The 27,989-nt window shown below is 36.8% G+C and overlaps 1 protein-coding gene across 3 annotated transcripts in view; it reads left to right on the top strand.

The window, feature by feature from the left end:
* Window positions 1-27,989, top strand: part of LOC128984853 (serine/threonine-protein kinase SIK3-like) — a 280,801-nt gene that overhangs the window by 130,942 nt on the left and 121,870 nt on the right. For all 3 annotated transcript variants that reach the window (XM_054404224.1, XM_054404232.1, XM_054404239.1), the window contains 3 exons: window positions 6,656-6,815; window positions 11,700-11,800; window positions 24,771-24,910. In XM_054404224.1, the coding sequence (XP_054260199.1) occupies window positions 6,656-6,815; window positions 11,700-11,800; window positions 24,771-24,910 (401 nt within the window). The remainder of the gene's footprint in view (window positions 1-6,655; window positions 6,816-11,699; window positions 11,801-24,770; window positions 24,911-27,989) is intronic.

Consider the following 27,989-nt stretch of genomic DNA (forward strand, 5'->3'; position numbering starts at 1 on the left):
AATCCTAAAATGCTATGGATGAATTGAGGGCGTAGGAGGAAAAGAGGTCCGCGATGTAGGAAGTGGTGGAGGAAGTAGTCAAGGGGAGCTGTCTGGAGGGTGGGAACTGTTTATGACGATTATATTAAGGTATCTACAATCTTATTTTGCTATGGGAAGGGAGGGAAATAGGTCCGCGACGTAGGAAGTGGTGAAGGAAGTAGTCAAGGCGAGCTGTCCAGAGTGTGGAAACTGTTTATGACGATTAGATTGAGGTATCTACAATCCTAAAATGCTATGGGAAGAGAGGAAAACAGGTCCGCGATGTAGGAAGTGGGGGAGGAAGTAGTCAAGGTGAAGCTGTCTGGAGTGTGGGAACTGTTTATGACGATTAGATTAAGGTATCTGCAATCCTAAAATGCAATGGGAAGGGAGGGAAACAGGTCCTTGACATAGGAAGTGGTGAATGAAGTAGTAAAGGCAAGTAGCCCGGAGTGTGGGAACTGTTTATGACAATTATATTAAGGTATATACAGTCTTAAAATGCCATGGGAAAAGAGGGAAACGGGTCCGCGACGTAGGAAGTGGCTTAGGAAGTATTTAAGTATGAGCTTAGTGTGAGATCTGTATGTGGCAGTTAGATTAATGTATCTTCAATCCTAAAATGCTTTGAGAAGGGAAGGAAACAGGCCCCACGACGTAGGAAGTGGTGAAGGAAGTAAGGCTGGCAGTGCAGAGTGGGGGTACCGTTTGGGCAGTTAGATAAATGTATCTGTAATACTTAAATGCTATGAGAAAGGAAGGAAACGGGTCTATGACGTAGGAAATGGCGAAGGAAGTAGTAAGGCTAGCAGTGCAGAGTGTGGGAACTGTCTTTGGCAATTACATTAAAGTATCTGCAATCCTAAAATTCCATGGGAAGAGAGAGAAACAGGTCCACGACGTAGGGGGGGGGGGGGGGTTGGTGAAGGAAGTAGTAAAGGTGAGCAGTGTTGAGTGTGGGAATGGATTAATGTATCTGCAATGCTAAAATGCTACAGGAAGAGACTGTAGACTATATGTTCAAATTATTACGAAACACGAATCCATACGTGCAATCGTTTACAATCGAAATTTACAACTGAGTTGACAACAGCTGATTTTTACTCCATAGAGGCTAAAAACGGTTTTTACTCCCTTATTATTAAACACCCCCGCCGCAGAAAACCTGCAGACTTAGCGAATTTCCATTTGCCTGATTATATTTAAACTAAAATGTGTCCTTAAAAATATCACATTTATTCCCTATTTAAACAGAATAAGTTTAATGAGTACTTAGGTTTGCTGCAACAGGGAGGGTAAAAAAGTTTTTTTTTTTTTTTATGTAAAATGTTAAAAGGTACTGTGGTTTAGTAAGAAATTAATGTATTTTCAAAATTTGATCAAAATATGTTCATAAACAAGCAAACTACAACAGTTGACTTATTCTCCATAAGAATAACATGGGAATTTTACTAGGGTTGCTTTCAGAGAGGTGAAAGCCAGTTGAGCGGAACACACGTGATTTTATATTTAAGTAACTAAATGTAAAAAAGTCAATAGATTTATATACTAATGCTGGTTTTATTGATTAAAGTTATAATAATTCAAATTTACCTCTTCCAGAAGTGCATTATGGTAGTTTTGACCAGGAAAATATTACAGTAGTTGGAATCTGATATTAACATCCAAAAAGGGCATTAAAGTATAAAAAAGAGAAAGGAAATTTAACATTCAAATTCCACTGTAGCATACAACAAAAACATTGGACTTCATTTTACACCCTTACAATTGGTTAAAGTATTTAAGTATAAAAAACAGTAACTATTAAAAAACGAGTATTGTATAACAACAGGAGAGGAAATTTGACATTTAAATTCAACTGTGCAACATGAACATTGGTCTTCATTTCAACCCTTGCAATCGGTTAAACTCAGCTTTCTTTGCTGGAAATAATTTATGATGGTTTATACCAAGTATTCTTGATGGAGGATATGAATGTAATGTAACTGGAATGTAGGTCTTCTGCCATTATTAGGACGATATAGCGACGGCATTTTAATACTGGCCTTAATAAAACCATTGGCCATTGGATACAGAAGATTTTGATGAAAAAGCTGGCTACAAATTTAACATGGGATGGAATGTCTAGTTGTATTGATAGTCAAAGATAAAACATAGGCCTACAAAAAATGTAGGGCTATTTTAATGTAAGACTCAAATGTAAAACACATTTAAAGACTAAAATGAACTGAATTATCAGTCATGTATTTCAATGTGTAAAAACGTAAAAACTGCAAAAAGACTTACTTATTGAACAATAAAATAAGATGGCTGAAATGTAGGCCTAATCATAAGTAATAAGTAAACATCGCATTCAGCTGATTTAAGTGAAAACAGAATAATAATAAGTAGGGAAGACGTGCCTTAAATGTACAATGTAGATAATATAATTAGAAATTAGTAGCCTACTTCTGGACAAGCCTAGACAATTATCCATACCAAGGTTAAAAGTGTACTTCTATAAGCCCAGGTTTACTTATTACGGTTGTAACTGGACGTATGTATAGTCCGTGGCTTGGCAATCAAATAACAGTATTTATATAGGATAGGCTACTGTTATCAACATTTGAAATTACTGAATTGTTACCAAATTACTGTTTCACAAAATGCAGATTCCATTTTCAGCCGAGCCATTAAAATGAGGATTTGCCGAACAATTATTAATATTACAGAATAGTACTTAATGATATACAACTTTTCACATTTCATAAATTATATGTTAATTTTGCTATGGTCAAAGGTCCAAATCCAAATGTTCTTTTCATTTGGTTTTTATGTAGTAATTTGCTAGAATCATTGACTTTATATAAAGTCAATGCTAGAATACTGTAGATGGTTTGTTAAGACCATATGCAAGCATTTTTGAAATCGTTTCCCCGTTTAACCAACCATTCCAAAAGATAAAAATGATATGGTGCAACACAAATAAACAACCCGATCACCTACTTATATAACCTACACTTTACCTTCCTAATCTAACCTTACTTCAAAACACTTAATGTAGTCACGAATACTCATAAACCCCGACCTACCTTCCCCACATGCCTAAATTAGATCAGTGTTCAATCTGCGTTTTATTTAAGTGTAATAACTTACTGCACCACCGATGTAATTCAACATAATATAACCTGTGAGGTATTCGGTATTATCGGATTAAATATCGATTTCGATGCGGTTCGATATATCGCTTATTAAATCCTGATTTCTAACATTGGCTGTTTCTAATCAGCTGGCAACACATATGGGTTCCCAAGAAAATGGTCAACGGTCCGTATCCCTCCGCTCCTTGTTTATGCTCCGCGCATTGAGAAAGTAGTTCCGTATATTTTCTCGATTTGCAGTGAATTCCGCACCTTAAAAAAATGTTTTAACGGTATTTTCTTGTTTATTAAGATCATAGGAATGGTTTAAACACGTTTAAAAGAAAAGTCTAGAAGGTTCAGAAATACCTTATGATTCTCTTGTTTAAATTTTTCTTGTAAACAAAAAACCTGTCATGGCTACTTTAGTCCCATAAGCCTAATGTTAAAAATTGGAAATTTTAAGTTCGTTTTAAATTGCATTAGCATTGTCTAATTGAAATTTGTTTGTTTAAAAACCATCTCACTATTAGTCTAAGTAATTTTGTTAAGTTTGGCTGAAATGCGTTCAGCCGTTATTGAGTGACTAGGTGAAACCCGTCGAAATCAACGGTTACTTTCAAGGTGTACGCTAATTCATCTGCTGCAATAAATTGAGTGAAATTATACATATTTTTGAGCATTTAGCATTGTTTAAAGATTAATAAGTGTAAAAACAATAATGATATTAATTGCGTTAGTTACCAAAATATGGTTGATCATTCAATGAATAAAATATTTCCCATACTATTAGTATCTTATCTGGTATCTCTTCCTTTGGAAGAACCTTTATACCAGTATTAAAATCGTATTGGTGGAGCTTTTGTAGTTAAACATTTCCGTGATTCCATCAGTGTAATGCAGATTAATCTAGGATTTTATTTGAAAAAAATATCTGTTTGCTGGGAAGACACGTTCTAACTTCAAAAGGAGGTATATCCGTTGCAGTGTACAGCGTTGAGATTTCCTTCGTCACGTCGTGTCAGTTCATATCGTACTTCTGTGCCTATGAATCACACAAAAAAATTTGCCTATGCACATTTCTCTAGCAATGTTTTGAGAAATTGGTTGTGGGGTTACTGTTAAAGCTGGAATTCCTTGACATGGGGGATGTCAGTTAGTTGTCTCAGCCTTATCAATTACATAAAGTTGTCAATATAATCTCTCTACAGAATGTTAAGTGTAGTGGAATATACTTGAAGTGAAGTTGAATTTTATTTTTGAACTGTTAGGGGCCTCCTCATTTATATGGTCGTGCGGCTTCATTGGCAACAAATAATGCAAATGATATGATACAGAAGAAAATCAATTTTAAAATCAGAAAATAACATTGAAAATACTTCTTTTGGACAATTCTAACTCCCAATAAATATGTGTTGTTTAAAATACAATATTAAAATTAACAGCTGTTTCATTAAAAAGTATTATCCACATGGCCAAAATGTAAACAAATATGTGGAGGGGTCTTTAAAGGCTTCTGGGGCAGAGCCCTAAGCGAATTTACTTAGTTTTTCTTTTGATAACTCATCTACAGACCAAGACCTTTCTTTGGACACCTCTACCAAGTTTCTACGCCCAGCCGTTCTCTCTAATTAGTGAAGACAAAGTTTCCAATTAAATATTTAGATTCCCCCATGTTAATCTTATGGGAGAAAACCCAACTTTGATGGAAGATCCTGCCCAAACTAATAACGATATGAAAAATATAAAAACACTTTGCAAAACTACAGATCAGGGCCATTTGTTTGACACTTTAATCATCAAAATCGGTACAAAAATGAGGGAGGAGTTCTGTTTACAAAAATCGGCTTAGCGTATTATATATATAGATAGATAGATGTTTCTCTATTTGTTGCATTAAAGTTGATCCCAAAGACAATTTTTTTAAATTTTCTCCGTAACAATTAGGCGCATAATAACGCTTCAATATACTAAATTATTTGTTTTTTTAAGCTCTACAAAATGGTTTAAAAATAAATTGTGAAATTTTGTGTTTTTAGGGTCAAAAATGGGAAAAACCTATTTTTACCCCATAAAACCCCCCATAATCTCCCGTTCCCATAGTCCGATCATGCTGGTTTCCGAACTCATTCAAGTTTATCCCGCCTTACACCTTCAAACCAATTTTTATCAAAATCGGACAAAAATTACTCAAGTTATCGTGCGGATGGACACATATATATATATCTCTATATATAGATATATAAAAATTTGAACGAATGGTGTTTTTGGCCTCTGGGGACATCAAAATGGAAAGGTAAATCGGTCCCGAGCCTAGGTCTTACCATGAGACCTACGGTTATAGCTACTTTCCTATAGAGAAATTCGCTAAAATGCTACTTAGATACCCGCAACACATGCATTAAAAACGTCTGTTTTTACTGCAGTATGACAAAAACAATATAATATGAACCCTTGATGACTCCGCTTAATTTTGTGGATGCCTCTGCGAACGCCACCTAGTTTATCCTTGGTTAAACAGGTAAACCCCGGTCCAACCAACCAAAATAATGGAGAAGAGGTCGTTATGGCAAAACCTTGATTACAGTGGTTTTAATGAGTTGAAAAACACTCTCATACAGGTTACACTATTGAAATAGAATACTTAAAGTTAATTTATCTATAAATTAGTCCATTTTAACAGGTTTTTAGTTATGATCCACTAACTTATAGGGATTGTTGAAACATGATTAATCTATACGTACAGGTTGTCTCACGAAGAGGTTTAAACGTTTGATTTTATATTTTTTGCCCATTTATAGAGCAAACATTTTGAAACTTTACACGATTTATAAAGTAGGTTTTAAAATATTCTGGAAAAATTTTCAGCTCCCCAACCCAAAAGAACAAAAAAAAAAAAAAAAAAAATTATAGCACATTGAATTTTGTTATTAACTAATTATATTAAATTTATTTATTTATTAACTGGTGATGGACCACATAGGTATTGAATAATTTTGGACTCTACTTTTAGGTTTAGACTATGTTGACTATGTTCTAGTTTCCTGATTAAACAGCCTCATTTCTCTAGAATGTGATAATATAAATATTTTACAAAACCAAACACCTTTTTAATGTTTCTAAAGTATCATTTTTTAAATGTTTTAAATATTTTGTTTGTATAAGGGGTAGGGAGCTGAAATTTTCACAGAATATCTTTAAAACCTAATTTATAAATTGTGTAAAGTTTCAAAATGTTAGGTCCATAAATGGGCAAGTAACATAAAATCAAACGTTTAAACCTCTTCCTATTACATCCCGTATATGAAAGGAGTGTGTGTGTGGGTATGTTCCATGGCTATTGGCTACGCACTGCCACCCTCATTGTAGTAGTACAGTAGTAGATTGTTACTGGGGTGCACTCCAAAGTAAGTCTATTTCCATTCCAATATTTACCTTTGGAATAGGATTAACATTTGTTAAGCCCTTTAAAGCCTAGTGTTTTAACATCAATTGGATGTCTGTATGGTTGATAGGTGTTGGAGGCCCATTACATGAAGCAAGGAGGACATCAGTTGAATATTTTACCCAACACCAACCTCCCTCAGAACATACCCCTGGTACAGTACCAGCCACCGCACAACTTCACCATCAAGGATCAACATCTGCTCAAGCCACCTCCAGTTCTGGGAGCCAGTGAGTCAACATGCCCCAATGTTATATTACTATTCAATTTTAATAATAATTTTGATAATTGACCATCCGCTTGTTAATCATTAGGGATGGGTTGAATCTCAAGATTGGTTCTCAATACCACTGTTGCCAAATATTTTGTATTGTTATATGTGTAATCAGGAGAAGGTTTTGGTGGCTATAACCTCCTCCCGTCGTAAATAATTTGATAATTAAAAATACACTTACTGTAAAAAGTTACGTTCAGGGTGTAACGTGCCGTTTTTCCCGCTAGGAATATATACGCTATCCCGTAGTTAGCGAGAAAACGTTACCAACTCTCACCAGCGGATCGCTTAAGTCGGCGTGCTGGGAAGTTTCCAGGGTTCAGATAAAATCATTAATTAACTCAATAACCTAGCACAGGTACAGATTTGTAAGGACGCAAAAATGTAGTGTGAATCAGGTGTGAACTCAGTACCGGTAACCAACAACGCTACAGTACCATCATCATCGATCACACCTGGGAATAGCTAATTAAATTAAATTTAAAAATAATGAAAACCGTCGACAAAATTTTGAAACAAATTAATGTTACAGTTTCGCCAGCCTCAACACTTAAAATATTTCTTAGCTGAATATTTGAATGCTGGCGAGCCCACCCGACCTCGTGTTTGCTTGACTTGCAGAGACGGGTTCAACTTTGCCCGCAGCAGTTCAACACCAACTGAATATCTTGGCAAAATATTCGCTAAAACCCCGTCACCCTCAATATTAACTATATATACCCAAATTCTATACGATCAGTTTGTTGGAATTAATCCTTATCGTCAACCCACACGAGCCCTAGCATACGCCAACACGGACTAAAGAGGTTCAAACACCCGACAAAGGCCCTGCCGTGGGTTTTATAGATAAAATATTTAAAGTGAGGGTTAATTGCTAAGTCAATACTCTGAACAATAACTAACAGTACAGTATCAATCAAATTGGCGAATTACCTGTATACTCCAGGGATCTTCACTGCCCACTCACGACTACGTAAGATCACGTTAGCGGCAAAATCACTCTCAACTACTGAACACTTAAGTCACGTCCTAACTCAAGCTATCGCAGGATTAGAATGTCCCTCGCATCTCTAGCCCACAAGGGATCTCCTCTCCTTCCCCCTCCCTAATCCTCTAGGGATGGGGAATCAGCTGATTCAATTCCCAGCTGATCGATGATGTCACGAGTTTAAACTTGGCGCTGTCACGATTCACAACACAAGAATAAGAATATCTTTATTGTCATGAAAGTACATTCTTTAACAACTAGCAAAGCTAGAACAGATTAGATGACATTGTCAATGCAGTCAAGTTATCATAATTAAATAGTTACACCTAGCAATAAGTATCTAGAGAAAAAAAATTAATAAAACCTCACAATAATCATTTTAAGAACAGGAATTATCCCTTTACAAATTGGTTTTCTAAAACTTATCATTTAAAAATGTGTCAACTGAACAATAATTTTTTTAAATCAAAAAATCCTTTAACTTTTTTCTAAAGCTGTTTTCCTTTATTATTTCCTTCAACTCGCTGGGTAGTTTATTGTACAATTTCCTCCCCATATATTGTGGTGTCTTTTCAGATAGCGTCAGACGGTGTCTTGGATACTGAAAATTTGCTTGAAATCTAGTTTCGTGATGGTGCATATGTTGAGTTTTACTTAAAATTTCAAAATTATTTTTAACAAACATCAGAACTCTTAAAATATATAGGCAGGGAACAGTTAATATACCAAATTCTTTGAAAAATTGTGTACATGACTTTCTCTTTGAGGAGAATGTCATGAGGCGGATGTACTTTTTTTGGATCTTAAAAATTTTATGTGCATGAGATGACATTCCCCAGAACTCAATGCCATAGGTTACAACTGGCAAAAAAAGACCATGATAAATCATAAGCCTGGTTTTTGAGTCGATAACCTCTCGAAGAACAATCGTTTAATCATTTGGAAACAAATAGAGTTTAATCTCTTGCAGACTTTACTGACAAAAGTTTTCCAATTAAGATTAGAATCAATCAGAATCCCTAAAAAGTTAACTGAGCTGTGAATCTCCATTAAGTTCCCTTGAAATATAAAATTAAAAATTGTCTTCATCTACATTTTTATTTTGTTTAGTTTGAAATTTTACCAAATGTGTTTTAGACTGATTAAGCAACAAACCATTTGCTGAAAACCAATTTTGAAGTCCTGTAAGTGTATTCTGAAAAACTAATTTTAAGTCATTAGTTGAATTTGCTTTTAATATTGCTGATGTATCATCTGCATAAAGTGTAAGAGTTGAGGATATATTTAAAGGTAAGTCATTTATATATAAAAGGAAAAGCAGAGGCCCTAGTATCGAGCCTTGTGGTGCACCAAATTTAACCCTCTGCCATTTTGAGACGTGTTTAAAGCTGTTCTTAATTACTATCGTTCTTTGATACCGACTGTCCAAATATGATCTTATCCAGGACACCGCCGAGTCACTAAATCCATAATATTTAAGTTTTTCACAGAGAATATCATGCTCAATGCAATCAAATGCCTTGGATAGATCACAGAACACTCCCATAGTGCTCTGTGATCCATCCAAAGCACCAACAACCTGGTCAACAAAATATGCAACATCAGATATTGTACTTCGACCAGGCCGAAAACCAAATTGTTCCTGACAAAATAATCCATTATTTTCAAAAAAATTTATTATCTGATTGAAAGCAGTTCTATCAAAAATTTTTGAAAAAGATGGCAAGATTGATATGGGACGATAATTGTCTAAAATTTCCTTGCTCCCTTTTTTATGCAATGGTTTAATTTCTGCAAATTTTAATTTATCGGGAAATTCCCCATTAAAGAATGATTGATTTATAATTTGACTGAGTGGTCTATGAATTGAATGGGCTGTGATTTTCATTAAATTCAAAGGTATTTCATCCCAACCTGCACATTTTTGGTTTTTGAATGAACTTATTGTCCCGGCCACCTCAGCAGCTGATACCAATGAAAAAGAAAACTCTGGGTGGGTGTTTTTGTTATTTACTTGAAGTAATTGAATTGATTTTGACCTCGAGGAAACTGTATTTAACATCTGAGAAATATTAGCAAATCTTTCATTAAATAAGTTGGATATTTCTTGTCCATCTGTAATCTTTTTATTGTCCACCAAAAAATCTGGGATATTTGCCAAAAAAGACAAAGAAAATAAATTTTTACCATTTGTGGAACTGTTCTATAAAAATCCAAAAATGGGTAAAAATTTACAGGTATAAAAACTTGTGACTCGCAGTCAAAATGACTCCATGTGGTCATGGCGTGATCGTGTTATTATGACTCCGTTGTCACGGCGTGATCGTTAATATGACTCCGCGGTCAAGGCGCGATCGTCGGTATGACTCCGCGCCCGCGGTCACGGCGCAATCGTCGTTATGACTCCGCGGTCATGGCGTGATCGTCGGTATGACTCGCGGTCACGGCACGATCGTTGGTATGACTCACGGTTTCGGCGGGTTCGTCGGTTTGACTCAGTGGTCACGGCGCAATTGTCGAAATGACTTGCCATCACGGTGCGATCGTTAACATGACTTCGCCTCCTGCGTTCGCAGAACTATCATGAACATCTCTCGCAATAGTGGCGTCATCGTCACTCGCAAAGCAGCAAAATTGCCAACGATCGGATCAAATCCCGTCCCGAAAAATTCCCGGATCAAATGTAATCCCGTCCTGAAAATTTCCCAGAATTTCGGGACCCGTCCATCCCTAGTTCAGGGTGTCACAAAAAGGACCCGACCATTAAGGCCCCTATTACACGAGGTAGCCTGGCGACGTCGCCAGCGACCAAACTGGCTACTCAGCTTGTCATGGGGCATTGATTCTTATGGATGTTATTACACGAGGGTAGCCAGCGACGCAGCCACACTTTGGCGACCGACTGGCTACCGAGCCCCGTCGCCACTGTGGTAGCTACTGGCTACCCATATTGGCGACGCTGCGTTGTATCATATGGAGCTTATTACACTAGGTCGCCAGTATCACGTCGCCACTCGGTTAGTTCATATCACGGGGGTACTTGCACACTGTTGTGTTGCGTTCTGTTGTGTTGTGAGTGTGTGAATTGTTCACTTCAGTTGATAAAATGTCTATATCATCCTTTATGACTCGAAGAAACTGGATTGTGACATACGAAAATAATTGAAACATTTTTTATTGTCCGCACAGAGCTCATCAAAAAGGGTGTAATATAACCCTTTTGATTCTCTTGCACTAAGCATTGGATGAACGTACATTTTTCTCTTCCTTTGCCTCCTTTTCTTCAGAAGTAACAGAAGGAGAAGATACTTATAATCACTCATTATTCACTGTAAACACCGCTCATAACAAGGACAAGTGCAAGACAAGCACTCACAACAACGGCGCCACGGCGGTAAAATTCTGGCTACTCAACTGGCTACTCAACTGGTTATAGGTTTGGTGGCCAGTGCGTCGCCAGCTACTGCCGCTGGCGACGTCGCCAGGCTACCTCGTGTAATAGGGGCCTAAGAGGTTTAAAATTTGACTTACAGATAGTTTTGGGACAAATATTTAGGAAAGTAAATATACATCCAAAGGTTCCCTTGTTAATTTCAAATATTTTCATTTATCTTACTTGAGAGGAACCTTGCCAGACATTTAAAGAAAAAAATACACTTTTGGACCATATGGGTATTATTTCTCAGGTGCAAGTCTCCAAATATGTTTTTTTTTCTATTAGAAGTTTATCAAGAAATGAAGAAACCATCATCTTCCTTACCAATGTTTCTTAAAGAGTTTTCTTAAAGGAATAAAATTCATTATAGTTTATTGCAGAGTATGTTGGGCGACTTTATTATGTGTTGTTTACAGTGGGTGGGTTCGGACGTAGAGCATCAGATGGAGGAGCTCATCTACAGAGTTACTCTCAGAGAGCAGTCAGTCAGCCTGGAAGTCAGGAGGAGCTCAAAGCTGTAAGTCATGCATTAGAAAAGATAATCAAATATTACAAACATGGAATATTAACAGATTCATATTGTTTTCATCATAGCTTTGACTTTTGGAAATTGAAGTAGACTTTCCATCTTTATGAACTACCTGTGGACAAGTACATAGTTGAATGAGCTATTTACAGAGTGTTCTACAGTCTACAAATCTATTTTTGTTAGGGGTCTGCGGTACAGAAAATTTAAGGTCGGTACGGTACGGTACAATATTTTGTACCTCGGTTCTTGGTACAAAATTGGTACGGTACGCGGCTTTCGGCCGGTACTATCGGTATTTTTGCGGTTTTCTTCTCAGATCTGTATTTGAACCATTATTTTTAATTTTAATATATTGACATTACTATGAAAATGGATAGTATCCTACATTCATGGTTTTCTAACAACAATTACTGTACCACACATTATTAAAACCTTTTACTCCTATGAGGATTGTGTCAAGAAAAATCACAGTTTCAACAGATGACAATGAAAAACAGGATGTTATGATGAAGTAATGGCAAAGAGCATCTTTTTTATCAGCTTGAAAACTAATTATAAGATGGATACATATCTTGCAAAGTTTTTTTCTCAAACTAAAATTTGGATTACCACAGAGTAATATTATTGTCTTTTCATTTACAAAGTTAACATCCACACATATCAATCATTAGTTCATTATCGCAGACTCAATCCAATTTTCTTAGTATATTTTAACGCTCTTCCAAAGAGTCAAAAGACCCAGGCCTAGACCTAATTATTTAGGATGGCCTATATAAATTGAGTAGGTTACAATGAGGGTAGCAAAATCACTATCATAATTCTAGTTCATAAGATTTAGATTGCATTAAGTACCTTGAACACAATAAAACAATATAGGAAACAAAAACAAACATTTAAACCTTAACAGCCACATCCAACAATATAAGACAAGATACAGAACATGCAATGACATAATTTAAGACCGAGTAGGCTTGCATAAAGGAAAAGAATTATGCAAACAACAACTACTACGCTTGTGAAAGATTACGCTTGCATCAATAGAAAGATAAAATATCCATAACGGCGATATTGTCGTTTTTGCGTGCAGCATCCAATTTATTTATGCCTGGATCACCCCTTGCTGAATTAAATTTGCATTCTGTTAATTACGTTTTTTTTAACCCCCCCCCCCCCCTTATGACAGTGTGTATCTGGATCCGGATTCGCATTTTTCAAGATCTGGATCCGGTACCGACATTTTCTTGGATCCGCCTATCACTATATAATTAACCTCACTTTTCAGAATTGGTATCGAGTACAATGAAGCGAAGTATCGAGTATTTTCATTTATTTCCCACGCTTAAACCAATTTTACAAATTTGTCTACATCATTTGTAGGGGTGGGCGAGTAGTGATTTTTCAATTCGAGTTGAGTCGAGTATTTGAGTAAAAACTCAAGTATCGAGTCGAGTCGAGTAGTTGCGCGTTAAGTAGGCCTAGGCCCAGGGTTTAAGCTGCGGTAGTATTTTTAGCATCTTTTGCTATTCACAACTTAAAAATCCTAAGTTTACATTGTTTTGCAGGCTAGGCCTATGGCAAATTTTCTACAAATAAAATTGAAAGATGTAATGTTCAAACAAATGTAATATTAGCCAACTGGAATTTTTTGTTTTAAATGCTTAAGTTATTGAATAATATTTTTTCTACAGTTAACTTAGTTTTTGCCTTTGCAGAGAGTTTGCAGCATTTTGCTGAAATAAATTTCATCCTAGCCTAAACCCTGCCTAGGCCTAAATAGGTAGTTTAAGTACTTATACCAAATTTTCTAAGTTATATGGTTACTAATTATTAGTACCTCCTACCTTAGGCCTAATAAAAAATTTGGCCTAGACTACTTGTTGGCTGCAGCATTAAATTATTTAGGCCTAAACATCACTTGTTATTGTGTGTTTTATTTTTTCTTGCCTTTAATTCCTCCTCACTAACATGATAATCAACCGAACTAACTAACTTAATAAGGTAACTTTAAGAATAATTTCAATTCAAATAAGAAACAGAATTTATAAAAATATATTTATTTATAAAACAGAAAACTATCATCAAACTACATATTGTATCACAAGTTAAAAACATCAATATGCAATTAGGTATTTTAAAATAATCACTTGGATACATCTGTCTTAAGTTTGAAGGTTATGGGTACTAGGCTAGGGCTATCCTCTTCACTCAGTACATTTATAAAAATGATCAAGTCACTCGTCTCTGACAGACTGAACATATCAATCAAAAACATAGTCTTGAATACTTGTGTCAGGCAATTAATATTACAGTAATCATAAATTTTGTTTCTTTAACTGAGAATGCTCTTTCCGATAACTAAAATAGCGAGCTGTGTTAGCGCTAAAACAGCATTGCGAGATTTGGCACGAAACACGTTGGAAATTTTAGTATGAAAAGTACGAACTGAACTACCTGGATTTTTTTTTACTCATGAATTACTCATGATTTTTTTCTGGTTGGCCCGGTGGACACCCTGGCTGGTCCTCGAGATGCAAAGACTGAAACACTGGAGCTTCATGGAAAAGATAGGAAGCATATTCTTCGAGATGTTTTGTGTTCCCCTCAAGATATGCAACCTAAATCTTAAAGTTATCCAAATGATTCCAGTTTGAATCAAATAGAAATGCAGTGGTAAATAATGGATGTTTAACTAACAAAGAAAAATTGGTTAGAGATAAGATGCCTGCTAGGGTTTTATCTGCTCTTCCAAGCTTCAGCGGAGATCTTGACCAATGGTCCGCTTGGATAGCTGAGTACAATCGTTCGACTGAATTGAATGATTACACGGACCTAGAGAATCTTCAGAGACTACAGAAGTCCCTGTCCGGAAAAGCAAAGGAAATGATTTCAGCCCTATTGATATATCCCGAAAACGTAAAAGAAATTATAAATTTGTTGGAAAAACGTTTCAATTGCAAGTGTGAGAAGTTGCCCACCCACAAAAGATTACAAGCCTGACACTTTGGTGACTTTCAGCGACATGGTGCGAAACTTAGTGGTGACATTGAAGTCCTTGAAGCAAGATCACTATCTGTTCAACCCCCAACTGATGGAAGAATTGACTGATAAGCTATCCACCAACATGAAACTTAATTGGGGAACGCATGTCACATCACCACAGTCTCAAATAAAACATCCTGTCGGCCTGGACACTTTTTCAATGTGGCTTTCTTCTATGGCAGATGCAGCAACTATATGTGCTCCTAGTACATCATCTTTACCTGGGAACTACAAAAGTGCAACAAGTGGGAATTCAAACCAAAAAAACTATGTGCTTATCCAAGAAGAAAGTGACAAAATACCTAGAAAGCGGATGTGTCTTTGCTGTAAGAAAAAAGAACATTGTTTAGAAGACTGCAAGCAGTTCTTAGAATATGATGTGAACAAGAGATGGGACACAGTCAATAGTTGCGGTGTGTGTTTCAATTGCCTGAAAACGAAGCACCGAGCAGCAAAGTGACGTAAAAGGGTTGCCTGTGGAGTGAACGGTTGTACCTACTCTCACCACAAACTGTTGCACTGTCTCACAAAGAAAGAAGATGAGAACACAAAAAATCCTGAACCAACTGAAGTACAAACAGAGCACGTAGGGTACCAAGAGGAAACGATAGCAAGGGTTCTCTTAAGAGTTCTCTCTGTGACTTTGGTGGGGAGAAATGGAGTGAAAATTGACACGTATGCACTTATTGATGATGGTTCTACCGTTTCCATAATTGAAAAAGATTTGGCAGAAGAACTTGGAATTGAAGGTCCTGAAAAACCTATATCGTTTTCATGGACAGATGGGTCTGTTTACACTGAAGAGCAGTCTCAAACCATATCAGTGACAGTTCTTGGAGAAACAGGAGAAGAGTTATTACTGGACAATGTGAGGACTAGGGTTCTGCGGGTCCCCGATTTTTTCGGGTCGGGTCGGGCCAGCGGAAGGCCCGAGAGACCGGGTCGGGTCAGAGATTTGTTCGGGCCAAGATCGGGTCGGGCCAAAAAAAATAATTATTAGGCTATTTTTAAAGTTATAATAAGTAATTTTCAAAGAAACACTCTTATATACATTATTACAGAGGAATTAAAATGTTAAAATTAGAATTAAATATTAAGTTTGCTCACGTTTAAGAACAAAGACACAACAGAGCAATTATTGCCTTACTGTCACTAGCCAGAGCCAGTCGTCTACTGACTGACAAAACAAAAGCCGTGACGCAACAGTGCAAAGAAAACGAAGTCAAAAGAAAGACTATTTATCCAGGGGTACCAGTTTAATTATTTATTGTTTATTCCATACCTAGTTTAAAATATATTTTAGTATTTTATTTACATAATAAATTATAAACAAAAGAAATATCTGATATAGTGTACAGATCTGTATCTTGTTCTTTTATTTTCCTATTGTCCTTTTTGTCATTCAGTAACAAAACAAAACAACACTTCTGATCGTCTGGTTCGGCATTTTATGGTCACCATTTAATTTTTTTTTTTAAGTATCAAGTATCAACAAGTCTACAAAGAGGTTAGGCCTAAATATTTTATAATTTTATGAAAGTTTTCATCAGTAAAATTATTTTTTTCTTAAGTTAGATTGAGTTTCAAAAAAGATATTTCTAAGATCCAATACAATATTTACAAGACACAAACTACAATGAATTAATTTCTTTGGAAATTATCTGTAACAGTTTTATATTTTTGAATAAAGAAAATATATCTTTTTGTCTCTACTTCCTTGTTTTGTTACTTGTATTTTGTCAGCAATTGGAACAACCGGGTGGTGTAATAGGGGCGGGGGAGGGGGAGGGTCTATGACCTTGAGTGTCCCCGGGCCTGGCTCGGGTTGAGTAAGATGGGAGGGGAGGGGAGGGGGAGGGTCTGTAACCTTGAGTGTCCCCGGCCCCGGCTGTGAGAGTGATTCATGGTTTTTTGTTTACATTCTACTACCCTTCCTTCCGAGAAAAAGACCCTACAGTTTCAAAAACATTGACTTACAGTATAAAAACATTGAGTTGTGTTGCTAATTAGGGCACTATAATGCCTCTGCTGTCTGCTTATGTTGCCAAATTAGCATTTAACTTTCTTTTCTCTTGATTTAATATAATTTTCTATATATTAAGAGTTCCTTTTCGGGTACCTAATAATTGTGATATTGTTTGACTTGAGTTTATGGATTTTTAATTCTTTTCATTTATTAGCTAAAATCAGTTGTTTTAGGATTTTAATCTCTTGCAATACCTATAACTGTGCCTATAACTGTGTATCTATAACTGTGTATGACATGATATGCAATTTTTACAGTCTTTACTATAACTATACCATAAACAATGTATGTGTGTTATTTATTGTTTTAGAGTTTTATAGTAAATTAGTTTACACAATATCTTTTCTTCAATGAGTTCTCCACTTGTTATGTTGCTTAGTCTATTACTATTTTAGGCCCTATAAAAAATAATTCCTATGTAAAGCTGTAGGCATACTAATGCCAATAATAGATAATTCTTTATTTATGATGATGTAACTAATAATGCTACTGTAAGTGTGAGAGGAGGTTAGGAGGCAGGGAATGAATGATTCATATTGCATGGTGGAAACATAGAATTTTTATTTTCTTCTTGCTTGCAGTCTTGAAGCCACAGGCCCTAAACTTGTGATAAGGTTAATTGATTTGTTTATGATCCATTTATATTAAGTTCCATTACAAACTTGTTGTAATATAGCTGTTTAGATATTTCAACAGTTATGAAAATGGGAAAGAATGGCTTGGTAAAAAAAATTATTTTCTTCTTTCTTGCAGTTGAGGCAACTCCTAAGCTGTAAATAAGTTATGAACATGAAATAATATACATAAATACAATCTTTTTCCATATGTTATTTTCAAGTAATATTATAAACACAGATAGGAGTTAAAAAAAGAAAAAAAATCCGGTAATTAATAATTTTTGGCCCGACCCGATTTTGGCCCGAAACCCGAGGACCAAAATTATTGGCCCGACCCGACCCGAACCAAAAAAGTCTGACCCGCAGACCCCTAGTGAGAACATTGAGAGAGTTGCAGCTACCAACACAATCAATTAGCATGGAGAAAATGAAAAGAAAATGGTCGCATCTACAAGACATCCCAGAGGAAGTATTCAGACGTGGTCGGCCAAGACTTCTCATTGGACATGAACACATCCACCTGACAGTTCCTCTGCAAGTTGTGATCGGGCCTGCCAATCCACCTATTGCTCTGAAGTCAAAGTTGGGATGGACAATTAATGGCCCCACTGGAAAAAACATTTACCAAACTCATAAGGAATTTGTGATGTTTAAAAGCGAGATAAGCTCAGAGATGGAAGAGCTTAATTCGATAGTCAAAAGAAATTTTGATACAGACTTTTTTGATTGCTCAGACTACAACTGTAAGAAGACTGAAGAGGAAGTGAGAGCAGAAACAATTTTGGAAAATACATGTTTTTAGAAAGATGATGGATGTTGGCAAGTTGGTTTGCTTTGGAAAAAAGACAATCCTCACTTACCTGAAAGTCGGTCTGTTGCTTGGCGAAGATTAAACTATGTCGATGAAAAAATGAAAGAAAATCCAAAACTTAGCGAACAATATCATAAACGGATATTAAGCTACGCTGAAAAGGACTACGCAGAGAAGCTGAGCCCAGATAAAACTAACAACAGAAGTGGGAAGACATGGTATCTCCCTCACTTTTCCGTGATCAACCCAAGGAAACCAGACAAGTTCCGGTTTGTGTTCGACGCGGCTTAGAAATCTCATGGCCAAAGCTTGAACAGTTATCTACTTCCTGGGCCAAACTTGTTTAACAGTTTGATTGGTATTCTGTTTCAATTTAGAAAACACAAGATTGCGTTTGCAGCAGACATAGAAGAAATGTTTCTGAGAATAAAAATAATCGCAGAAGATCAAGATGCACTACGCTTTCTCTAGAGAGGAGAAAATAGAAACCTTGAAGAATTTTGTTGACGTCTATGATTTTTGGAGCAGTGTGCTCACCTACTAGTGCCATCTATGTCATGAGGAAAAATGCAGAAAAATATGGAAAAGAAAACCAAGAAGCTTTGCATGCTATACAAGAACAGTTTTACATGGATGACTACCTGGACAGCAGAGAAACTATTGACGAAGCAAAAACTTTGGTAAAAGATGAAGTAAATATCTGCCAGAAAGGAGGATTAAACTTGAGGAATATCATCAGTAATTCAGAGGAACTAATTAGTTCACTGCCCAAGTCAAAATGGTCAAGCAATTACTCAAATGAAGAAGTGGGATTAACAGCCGAAGATACAGAACGAGTTCTCGGACTGCACTGGAACTTTCGTGAAGATGTCCTTTTCTTTAAAGTGAACTTCATTAAAGTAAAGAATGAAATTATACAATTAAAGGAGTCACCAACGAAGCGACAGGTTCTGCAGGCTGTTATGTCTATTTACGATCCATTGGGATTCATTACTCCGATTACGATGAAAGGAAAAATCCTTGTACAAAACCTGTGGAAGTTAAACATTCAATGGGATGAAGTAATACCAGCCGAATTAGAGAAGTTGTGGGAAAATTGAATGAAAGATGTAAAAAAAGGCAGAAAACTTGAAAATACAACGTTGCTACAACCTAACTTCAAATTGCTCCTTGCAGGTGCATATATTTTGTGATGCGAGTGAAAAAGGGTTTTGTTCAGTGGCCTATTTCAGAGTGGAAAAAGGAGATCAAGTTGAGGCTACATTTGTACTGGCAAGATCGCGTGTTGCTCCCCTAAAGTCGTCCACCATCCCTAGACTTGAACTGCAAGCAGCTGTATTAGGCAGTCAAATTGCATCTTTGATCTATCAGTTTCACAAAATGGAAATAGACCAAACATACTTTTGGACGGACTCAAGAATTGTGTGGTGCTGGATTCAAGAAACTCAAAAGCAAAAGACAGCCTACGTTGCTAATCGTGTTGATAAAATACTGAGCAACTCAGACAGAAATCAATGGAGGTGGTTACCTACGACAGAAAATGTAGCTGATGAAGCTACACGGGAATCGTCAACTCCATTAACGAACGTTTGCCGTTGGCTCCAAGGTCCAGCCTTCTTACTTAAAAAAGAAAAAGAATGGCCAAAAATGGAAAGCATTTCGAGAAAAGAAGACTGCAATGAAGTAGCCTTAGCAATTTTACCTGAAAACAAAGAAAATGTTATCGATATGGAGAGATTTTCAAAATACTCCAGACTCATAAGAGCAGTAGTATGGATGCAACAATTCATTTCCAATACGAGATGTAAATCTGAGAGAAATACAAATGTGAGTCTTGGTGTTGAAGAGCTTCAACGAGCTGAAGAAACCTGCTTCAGACTTTCACAACTAAAATCTTTTCCCAAAGAAATGAAGAATCTTGAGGAGAACAAGCCAGTTCCTCGAGAAAGTCGACTTCATAAGCTAAGCCCTATTTTGACAGGGAACTTATTGAAAATGAGAGGAAGGACTGAAAATGGGAACCAAATCAGTCAAGACCTGAAAAATCCCATAATTTTAGATCCTAATTATCGACTTACAGTCCTATTGATCCAACATGAACATGAACAGGCAGCTCATCAGGGTTAAGAAACTGTGGCAAATAATATGAGACAACGATTTTGGGTAATCCGTTTGAAGCGAGCAATTAAGAGCTGTTGGGCAAATTGTAAGAAGTGTCAGCTGCGTAGAAACACACTTAAAAATCCTGAGATGGCTCCTCTTCCGGCAAACAGATTAGAACCTTATGGACGTCCATTCACCTGTGTGGCTGTGGATTATTTTGGGCCTCTGGAAGTCACTATAGGTCGCAGAAGAGAAAAGCGATATGGAGTGTTATTCACATGTCTGTCAGTGCGAGCGGTACACTTGGAGATTGCAACTTCTCTCAATACAGACTCGTCAATTCTTGCGATCAGGAGATTCGCAGCAAGACGGGGTTGTCCTTCGGAATTGATATCAGACAATGGTACCAACTTTAAGGGCGCAGAGAACGAATTAAGAAAAAGACTTGAGTCGTTTGATAACGAACAAATTGAAACGTTCTGCGTGGGGAAGATGATGAAGTGGACTTTTCTACCGCCGGCGAGCCCTCACATGGGTGGTGCGCAAGAACGTCTTATACAATCGGTGAAGAAATGTTTAAGAGTGATTTTAAACACCCAAGCTCCTAAAGAAGAAACGTTGACTACTCTATTATGTGAAGTAGAATACATAATCAACAACAGACCCTTATTTCCTGTATCAGACGACCCTAATGATGAGCTCCCTTTGACACCAAACCACTTTCTCCAGGGAGGAGCAGATAGAGTCACACCAGCTGTCATTATAACGGAGAAGCACCTGCATAGACAATGGAAGATCGCACACGACATGGCAGACAAATTCTGGAAACGTTGGCTGAAAGAATATGTGCCTTTACTAAACAAACGCTCCAAGTGGCACACAAAACAAGTAAATCTGCTAGTCGGTAACTTGGTCCTTATAACTGATGAAAACCAAGCCAGAGGACATTGGGCTAAGGGCAAGGTGGAGGCGGTACACTCTGGGCGAGATGGCCAAGTTAGAGTAGCGGATGTTCGAACAGCCACCGGTGTCTGGAGGAGACCTGTAACCAAACTGGTGAAGCTGCGACAAGATTTTCTGCACTGGAAAAAAAATATTAAAAGTGCAGTCGCAATCGCAAACGATTGCCGGGGATAGCTCAGCCTACAATGGCTGGGTAAAGTTCCAGGGTCTGCGATAAGGTCAGGGAAACCACTAGGCCAAAAGCCGGGTCTAACCGGTATAGGACTGGCTCATACACGGGCACTGTGAACAAGTCAAAAACAAGTCACCAAAACAAACGTGCAATAATCACTACCAGGCCTACGCCGATTCTCCACACTCCTAGGGGGTCGTTGCTGACTACGCAACTCGGGCTTCGTCCTAACTATCCAATAGTTAAGCCCAGAGTGCCTAAAACACGGTGAGTTATACGACGACTTGCCAATAAAAACCACAACGCGTGTTATCACCAGGCGGGGTCTACTAGGACACTATAATCCAATACACAACTCTAATGCCCAAGCTAAGAATCAAACAGTTCACTCAATAATCGTACCACATAATAATATACAAGTACACTATAGGTAGAGTGACTACACCACTAGTAGCTGGTCTCAATAAATACCAAGCCAAACAAGCAAAATTAAATGGCAATTACACTATTAAAATATTGAGCTACTTAGTAGCAGATAAATAAATATTAAATACTTTCCAAACACTAGATAAATATATTATCTGATAGCCGGTACTCCGCTACCCAAGCTACCGAGATAACGTGTTGGACTACCAAACAAGCTGTTCAGGTTAAATTAAAATAATCAAATGAATAAACAATAACAACCCTACTACTGCTACTGCTACTACCAACTTTATGTTACTTAGCTGGGCTTCTGTTAATAGGCTAATAATATTAGCTACTAGCCTACTGGCCACGTGTTTCCAACTACGCACGCTAAATCGTGCAGCCTAGGTTTGTCGGGCCTCAGAGTTATTAGTAATATAACTAACTCTTGGTACAACGCAAAATAATATCTACTACAGTCAATAAATTATATTATTTGCACTCTAGCACCTGCCCAGAACCGTCAGGAATATACTTTTATTCCTGACACCTGTAAATAAATCTACCGGCTTTGACCAGCACGGTTACAACTCTAACTCTCTAACTCTCTTAAACCAAAATATAATAAAACGTCGTCCACTCACCACAAGTGGGTCACTGTCTCACTACCCAACTTGAATGCCGACACTCACTCCTTGAGCACCAATCTCACACGACACCGATGTCACCAAAACACTCCACGTCTCACTCGACAAACGCTCGCTCTTCACTGCACGGGATCCACGACTAGAATGTCCCTGTCCTAGACTGTCCTGAGAAACTAGGATATCCCAGGCTTATCGGCACTGATAAGCCGGGTCAAAGGGCGCTCGCTAGCTTCGCCGCCGCCGCTTGCTGATGCCAGCAATAGGTGCGCGGTCAAATAGCAAATATTTACCCCCCTAGGAAAAATAACTCGTTACAAAGCTGATGACCTGAGAAACCCCACTGGGAGAAATGTTAGATAGTTTTTTTATTATAGTGTGTTATAGTGGGCTGAATGCAGATTTAGTAAGCATTGGAACAATGATTTGGTATAATTTAATATTAATATTGATCAGCTGGATTATTGGTTTCAAAATAAATGTAATGAAAAGAACACGAGTTTTATTAGCTAAATAATTTCAACTATTCATTTTGAACAGTGAGTATTTCCATAATCTTTGAGTTGACTGTTTTAAAGTCATCAGAAATTATTACTGTTATTCGTTTTAAAATAACGCCTATAATACTTTGAAAATTGCTCAAATTCGAGCAACAGGTAGTAACACTAGTATAAATTAAATGTTAAATTAAACATTATTTGTATTTAAAAAAAATCAAGAGCACAAAACACTGAATATCATGAATATAATTATGCCCAAGGTTTTGGCATTTATAACTGCCTTGGACAAATTAAGAGTTAGGATAAACAGTTATATTTTACAGTAAACCCCTTCAAATATTATTAAAACGTTAAATTAAACATTATTTTGTAATTTAAAACAATCGAAAGCACAAAATACCCCCGCCGCAGCAAACCTGCCGTCTAAGCGAATTTCCATTTGGCTGAATTGATTTTCAATTGATCTATTTAAATACTGTTAATACTGTTCAATGAAATGGAGACCATACATAGTAGGTATTTTAAGCCAAGTATGAATGGAGATGAGTGTAGGATGAGTGGCGCGATCTTGTAGTCTTGTTAGTGACTAAGGCCGACATTTCTTAGACACAGCTGTTAATTAATAGCCCATACAGCTAATGGCAACTAAGGGACCTACAGTTTATAGTGGAATCCGAACCACATTTTTCCTTGGTATATACGAATTGGTCTAATTATCAGGATAGTACTGCGGATAGTCGTAGTACTCACTCGTGCGGACGTTAATCCACACCAGTGAGTATCGCATCCACAGTGCATGCCTATAAATATCCACAATTCGTGACCTCCTAGTAGCTGGATTACAGGACGACGCCACCCGTCCCAGTTAATAAATAACATTAGATTTAACGAGTACCTAGGTTTGCTGCTACAAGGAAACTTATAAAGTGTGTGTTTTAAGTAAAATAATTATTGCTTAGTATGAAATGAATATATTTGCCAAGTGTGATCAAAAGATATCCATAAACAAGCAAACTACAACATTTTACAATATTCTCCATAAGAATAACATGGGAATTTTAAATTTAATTTTTTTTTAGTTTTCTCCGTAACCAATAACCGTACAAAAACAATTTGATATACTGAATTGTTTGTTTTTTTAAGCTCTTTAAGAAGGTTTAGAGAAAAATTGGAAAATTTTGTGTTTTGAGGGTCAAAAGTGAGAAAAACCAATTTTTACCCCATAAAACCCCCCATAAAATCCTGTTCCCATGGTCCGATCATGCTGGATCGCGAACTCATTCAAGTTTATCCCGCCTTACACCTTCAAACCAAATTTCATCAAAATCGGATAAAAATTACTCAAGTTATCGTGTTCACGGACACATATATATATAAATCTATATATATATATATATATATACATATATAAAAATTTGAACGAATGGTGTTTTTGGCCTCTGGGGACATCAAAATGAAAAAGTAAATCGGTCCCGGGCCTAAGTCTTACCATGAGACCTACGGTAATAGCTACTTCCCTATAGGGAAATTCGCTAAAACACTCAATTTCATAAATGCCCAGTGGGCAGGACATTTGCCCGCAGCACATCACTACTTATACCCCCCCCCCCTTAAATTAGCAAGGGCTCAATCTGCTACAAACAACTTAATTGTGACACATTGTGTTTGTTTGCAGTTGCAGCCTGGCAGTCCGGCTCTGTCACAAAGGTCGCAGCCTATCACAGGCTGTGGAGATGTGGGCCAGATGCAGTGTTCCTCGGACTCATCAGATGGAAATGTGGAGGAGATGTTACCAGATGTATATGATGTTGATATGTAAGTACTTTCCAAATTTACCTAGTTCTCAGGGATCTAATAAAGGAGACCCAAGAGGTAGATGAACAAATTGTTTACGCCACACCAAACTGTTTTTAACGAACTTCCCATGCAAGGATGTTAGTCTTTTAGTCGTTGGTAATTTATAAGGATTAGTACAGATATGAGCGAATTTCCCTATAGGGAAGTAGCTATTACCGTAGGTGGCATGGTAAGACCTAGGCCTGGGACCGATTTACTTTTTCAATTTGATGTCCCCGGAGGCCAAAAACACTATTTGTTCAAATTTGTATATATGTATATATATTTAGTAGGAGTACGCTCCGAAGTCGCATATGAGAATGAACGAAGACAATTCCATGTACATATAATCTGTCTTTGGCCCCTCACCCTGCCCATGCGGCGCAAGTTTGTGCGGCAACAGAAAGATGCATCTCGCACCAGTATGAGAATTCACTTTGTTCATTCAATTAAAATAAATATATATATATACTAGCAGAGTACCCGTACGGGGTTGGAATATAAGTATAAAATGTTTATTGCAGTTATAATCAAGCTTTGTGTTTGCAATAAGGGAGGACACAGTTCGATAAAATTTGTTTTTTTTTTTATTTACACAGTATTCTATAGTATTACACATCTACCATAGCCATAATGTTCTACCACTTCACCTAAACAATAGAGAAAAATATAGTGCTGCACCCTGTTGGTAAATCTTATAACTTTTTAATGCTTTTCCATATCATAGAACCAACTTTTTTAGTTGAAACAGCTGACTAAATTCTTTAATTCCCTTTAAATGAATACTCATAAGGTTAACATGGGGAATTACAGAGCCACTGGGGCGGAGCCCGAAAGGACTTTTGAGATAAGAATATGCCTATATGTTAATCGGGAATGTAAGCTATCATCATGCCAAATTACAGCCCATTCCGTCCAGTGGTTTATGCGTGATTGAACTTCAAACACACAAACTTTCACATTTATAATATTAGTAAGATATACATCCGTGAACGATAACTTGAGTAATTTTTGTCCGATTTTGATGAAATTTAGTTTAAAGGTGTAAGGGGTAATAAACTTGAATAAGTTCGCGAACCAGCATTATCCGACCATGGGAACGGGGTTTTACAGGGGATTTTATGGGTTAAAAAATGGTTTTTCTCATTTTTGATCCTCAAAACACAAAATTTCCAAGTTACTCTCTAGACCTGTAAAAAAAAAAAAAAAAATTAGTATATCAAAGTGTTTTTGTATGGTAATTGGTAACGGAGAAAATTCAAAAAACTAAATTTAAAACTACCATTTTATTCTTATGGAGAATATTGTAAAATGTTGTAGTTTGTTTGTTTATGGATATATTTTGATCAAACTTTATTCGTATATATTTATATATATTTATTTTATACCAAACTATTAATATTTTACTATTTTATTTCCTTGTAACAGCAAACCTAGGTATTGCAAACTCGTTAAACCTAATGTTATTTGTAGATTTAATTGAAAATCAATTCAGACAAATGGAAATTCACTTAGTCGGCAGGTTTGTGGGGGGGGGGGGTATTTTATTGTTAAGTTAGCGTAGAGTATTATGGCGTAAAATATTGTATGTCACACTCCCAAAATGTGTTTACCGGACTCATGTGGTATTTTTAGGACTAGTAACATAAATACAGGGTGTCCCACAGGGTGTTGTAAGGTGTCGTAAGGTGTCTCAAATTCATAATGGAAAAACGGCTTTACGTACAAGGATTCAATAAAACTATTTCCCGCTAAATCGACCCCAAGGAATAACGTAAAAATATATATCTTTTAGGTTTAGCCCTAAATTAAATGGGGCCTTTAGTGTTAAACCCAAATAACATGCATTTGATATGATGGGAATATTTACACAAAAATTAAAAGAGATACGAAGTAAGTGTAAATTACAAAGTTACGGAAAGTAAATAAAAGAAACGTCTTATAACACTTAAAACATATATTTACGCTTATACTGTTACTCACAAGACGGTAAATATACAAAAAAGATGGTAAGTGGTGATCGATTTTGATTGGACACTCCAATCATCATCAGACCCAATAGGCGAATGACAAGAATCTTAATGGCGTCCCTACTTATACCCTATTGGCTACTGGAAGCACCGGCCAGTACATTTTTATAAGTACAACTATAAAAACAGTACACACTGCCGCTAAAAGAACCAAGGAACAAGGAGAGGTATTATTCATCCAAAATATGATCAAACAACTTTACTGTGAAAAAGAAGAACTGAACCGGATTGCCTACGACATCCACCTACAATTTTTGAGATTATACGGACTAATCGCATGGAATTTACTACACGAAGTCGTCAGTGAAGAGGTTGGAGACGCCATGAACCGGAAATATTTACGGATAAACGACAAATTAGACAAACTCGTAGAGAAGAATACACCCAATGAAGACTTGGATAGGACCGGTACAGAACACAAATTCCAGAAGAGAGTCATCAACCTTACAGACATTCAATTCAGTGAAGAAGAAACGAAAATACTGAACTACGGAATGAAGTACAATTTCGCAATGAAGAAGAAGGACGAAAACGAACTACTAGCTACTGAAGTTGAAGCAAATGTAAAATCACTCAGAGACGTAGACCATTATGCCGTTCGAAGGAAGTGACAGCCAACGATTTCACCAGCCAAGGACCCATAGATCCCAGCAGAAATGAAGAACTTAAGACGTGCAACAAAATAAAGAAGAAACTTGAAGAGAATAGCTCAATCATTGTGAAAGCAGAAAAAAGCAACGCCATCGTAGTGCTCGTAAAAGAAGAATATGTAAAGGAGACGGAAGATTTCATCAATGAAAATAACTTCAAAGAGCTGAAAAAGGATCCAACGCAGAGGTACCAAAAAGAGCTGTCCGAAGTCGTGAAGAGATGCACTAGAGTGATTCCCGAAGAATGCCGACAGAAGATGAACATCCTAAATTCTAAAGCGCCCGTGATGAAAGGGATCCCAAAAATACACAAGAAGAATGTACCCATCAGACCCTTAGTTGACTTTAAATGTGCTCCTACCTACAATGTTTCAAAAT

The sequence above is a fragment of the Macrosteles quadrilineatus genome, unplaced genomic scaffold, assembly GCF_028750875.1.
Source record: "Macrosteles quadrilineatus isolate MER2022 unplaced genomic scaffold, UCM_ALF_1.0 Scaffold_1__1_contigs__length_201487025, whole genome shotgun sequence".
NCBI classification, from domain to species: Eukaryota; Metazoa; Arthropoda; class Insecta; order Hemiptera; family Cicadellidae; genus Macrosteles; species Macrosteles quadrilineatus.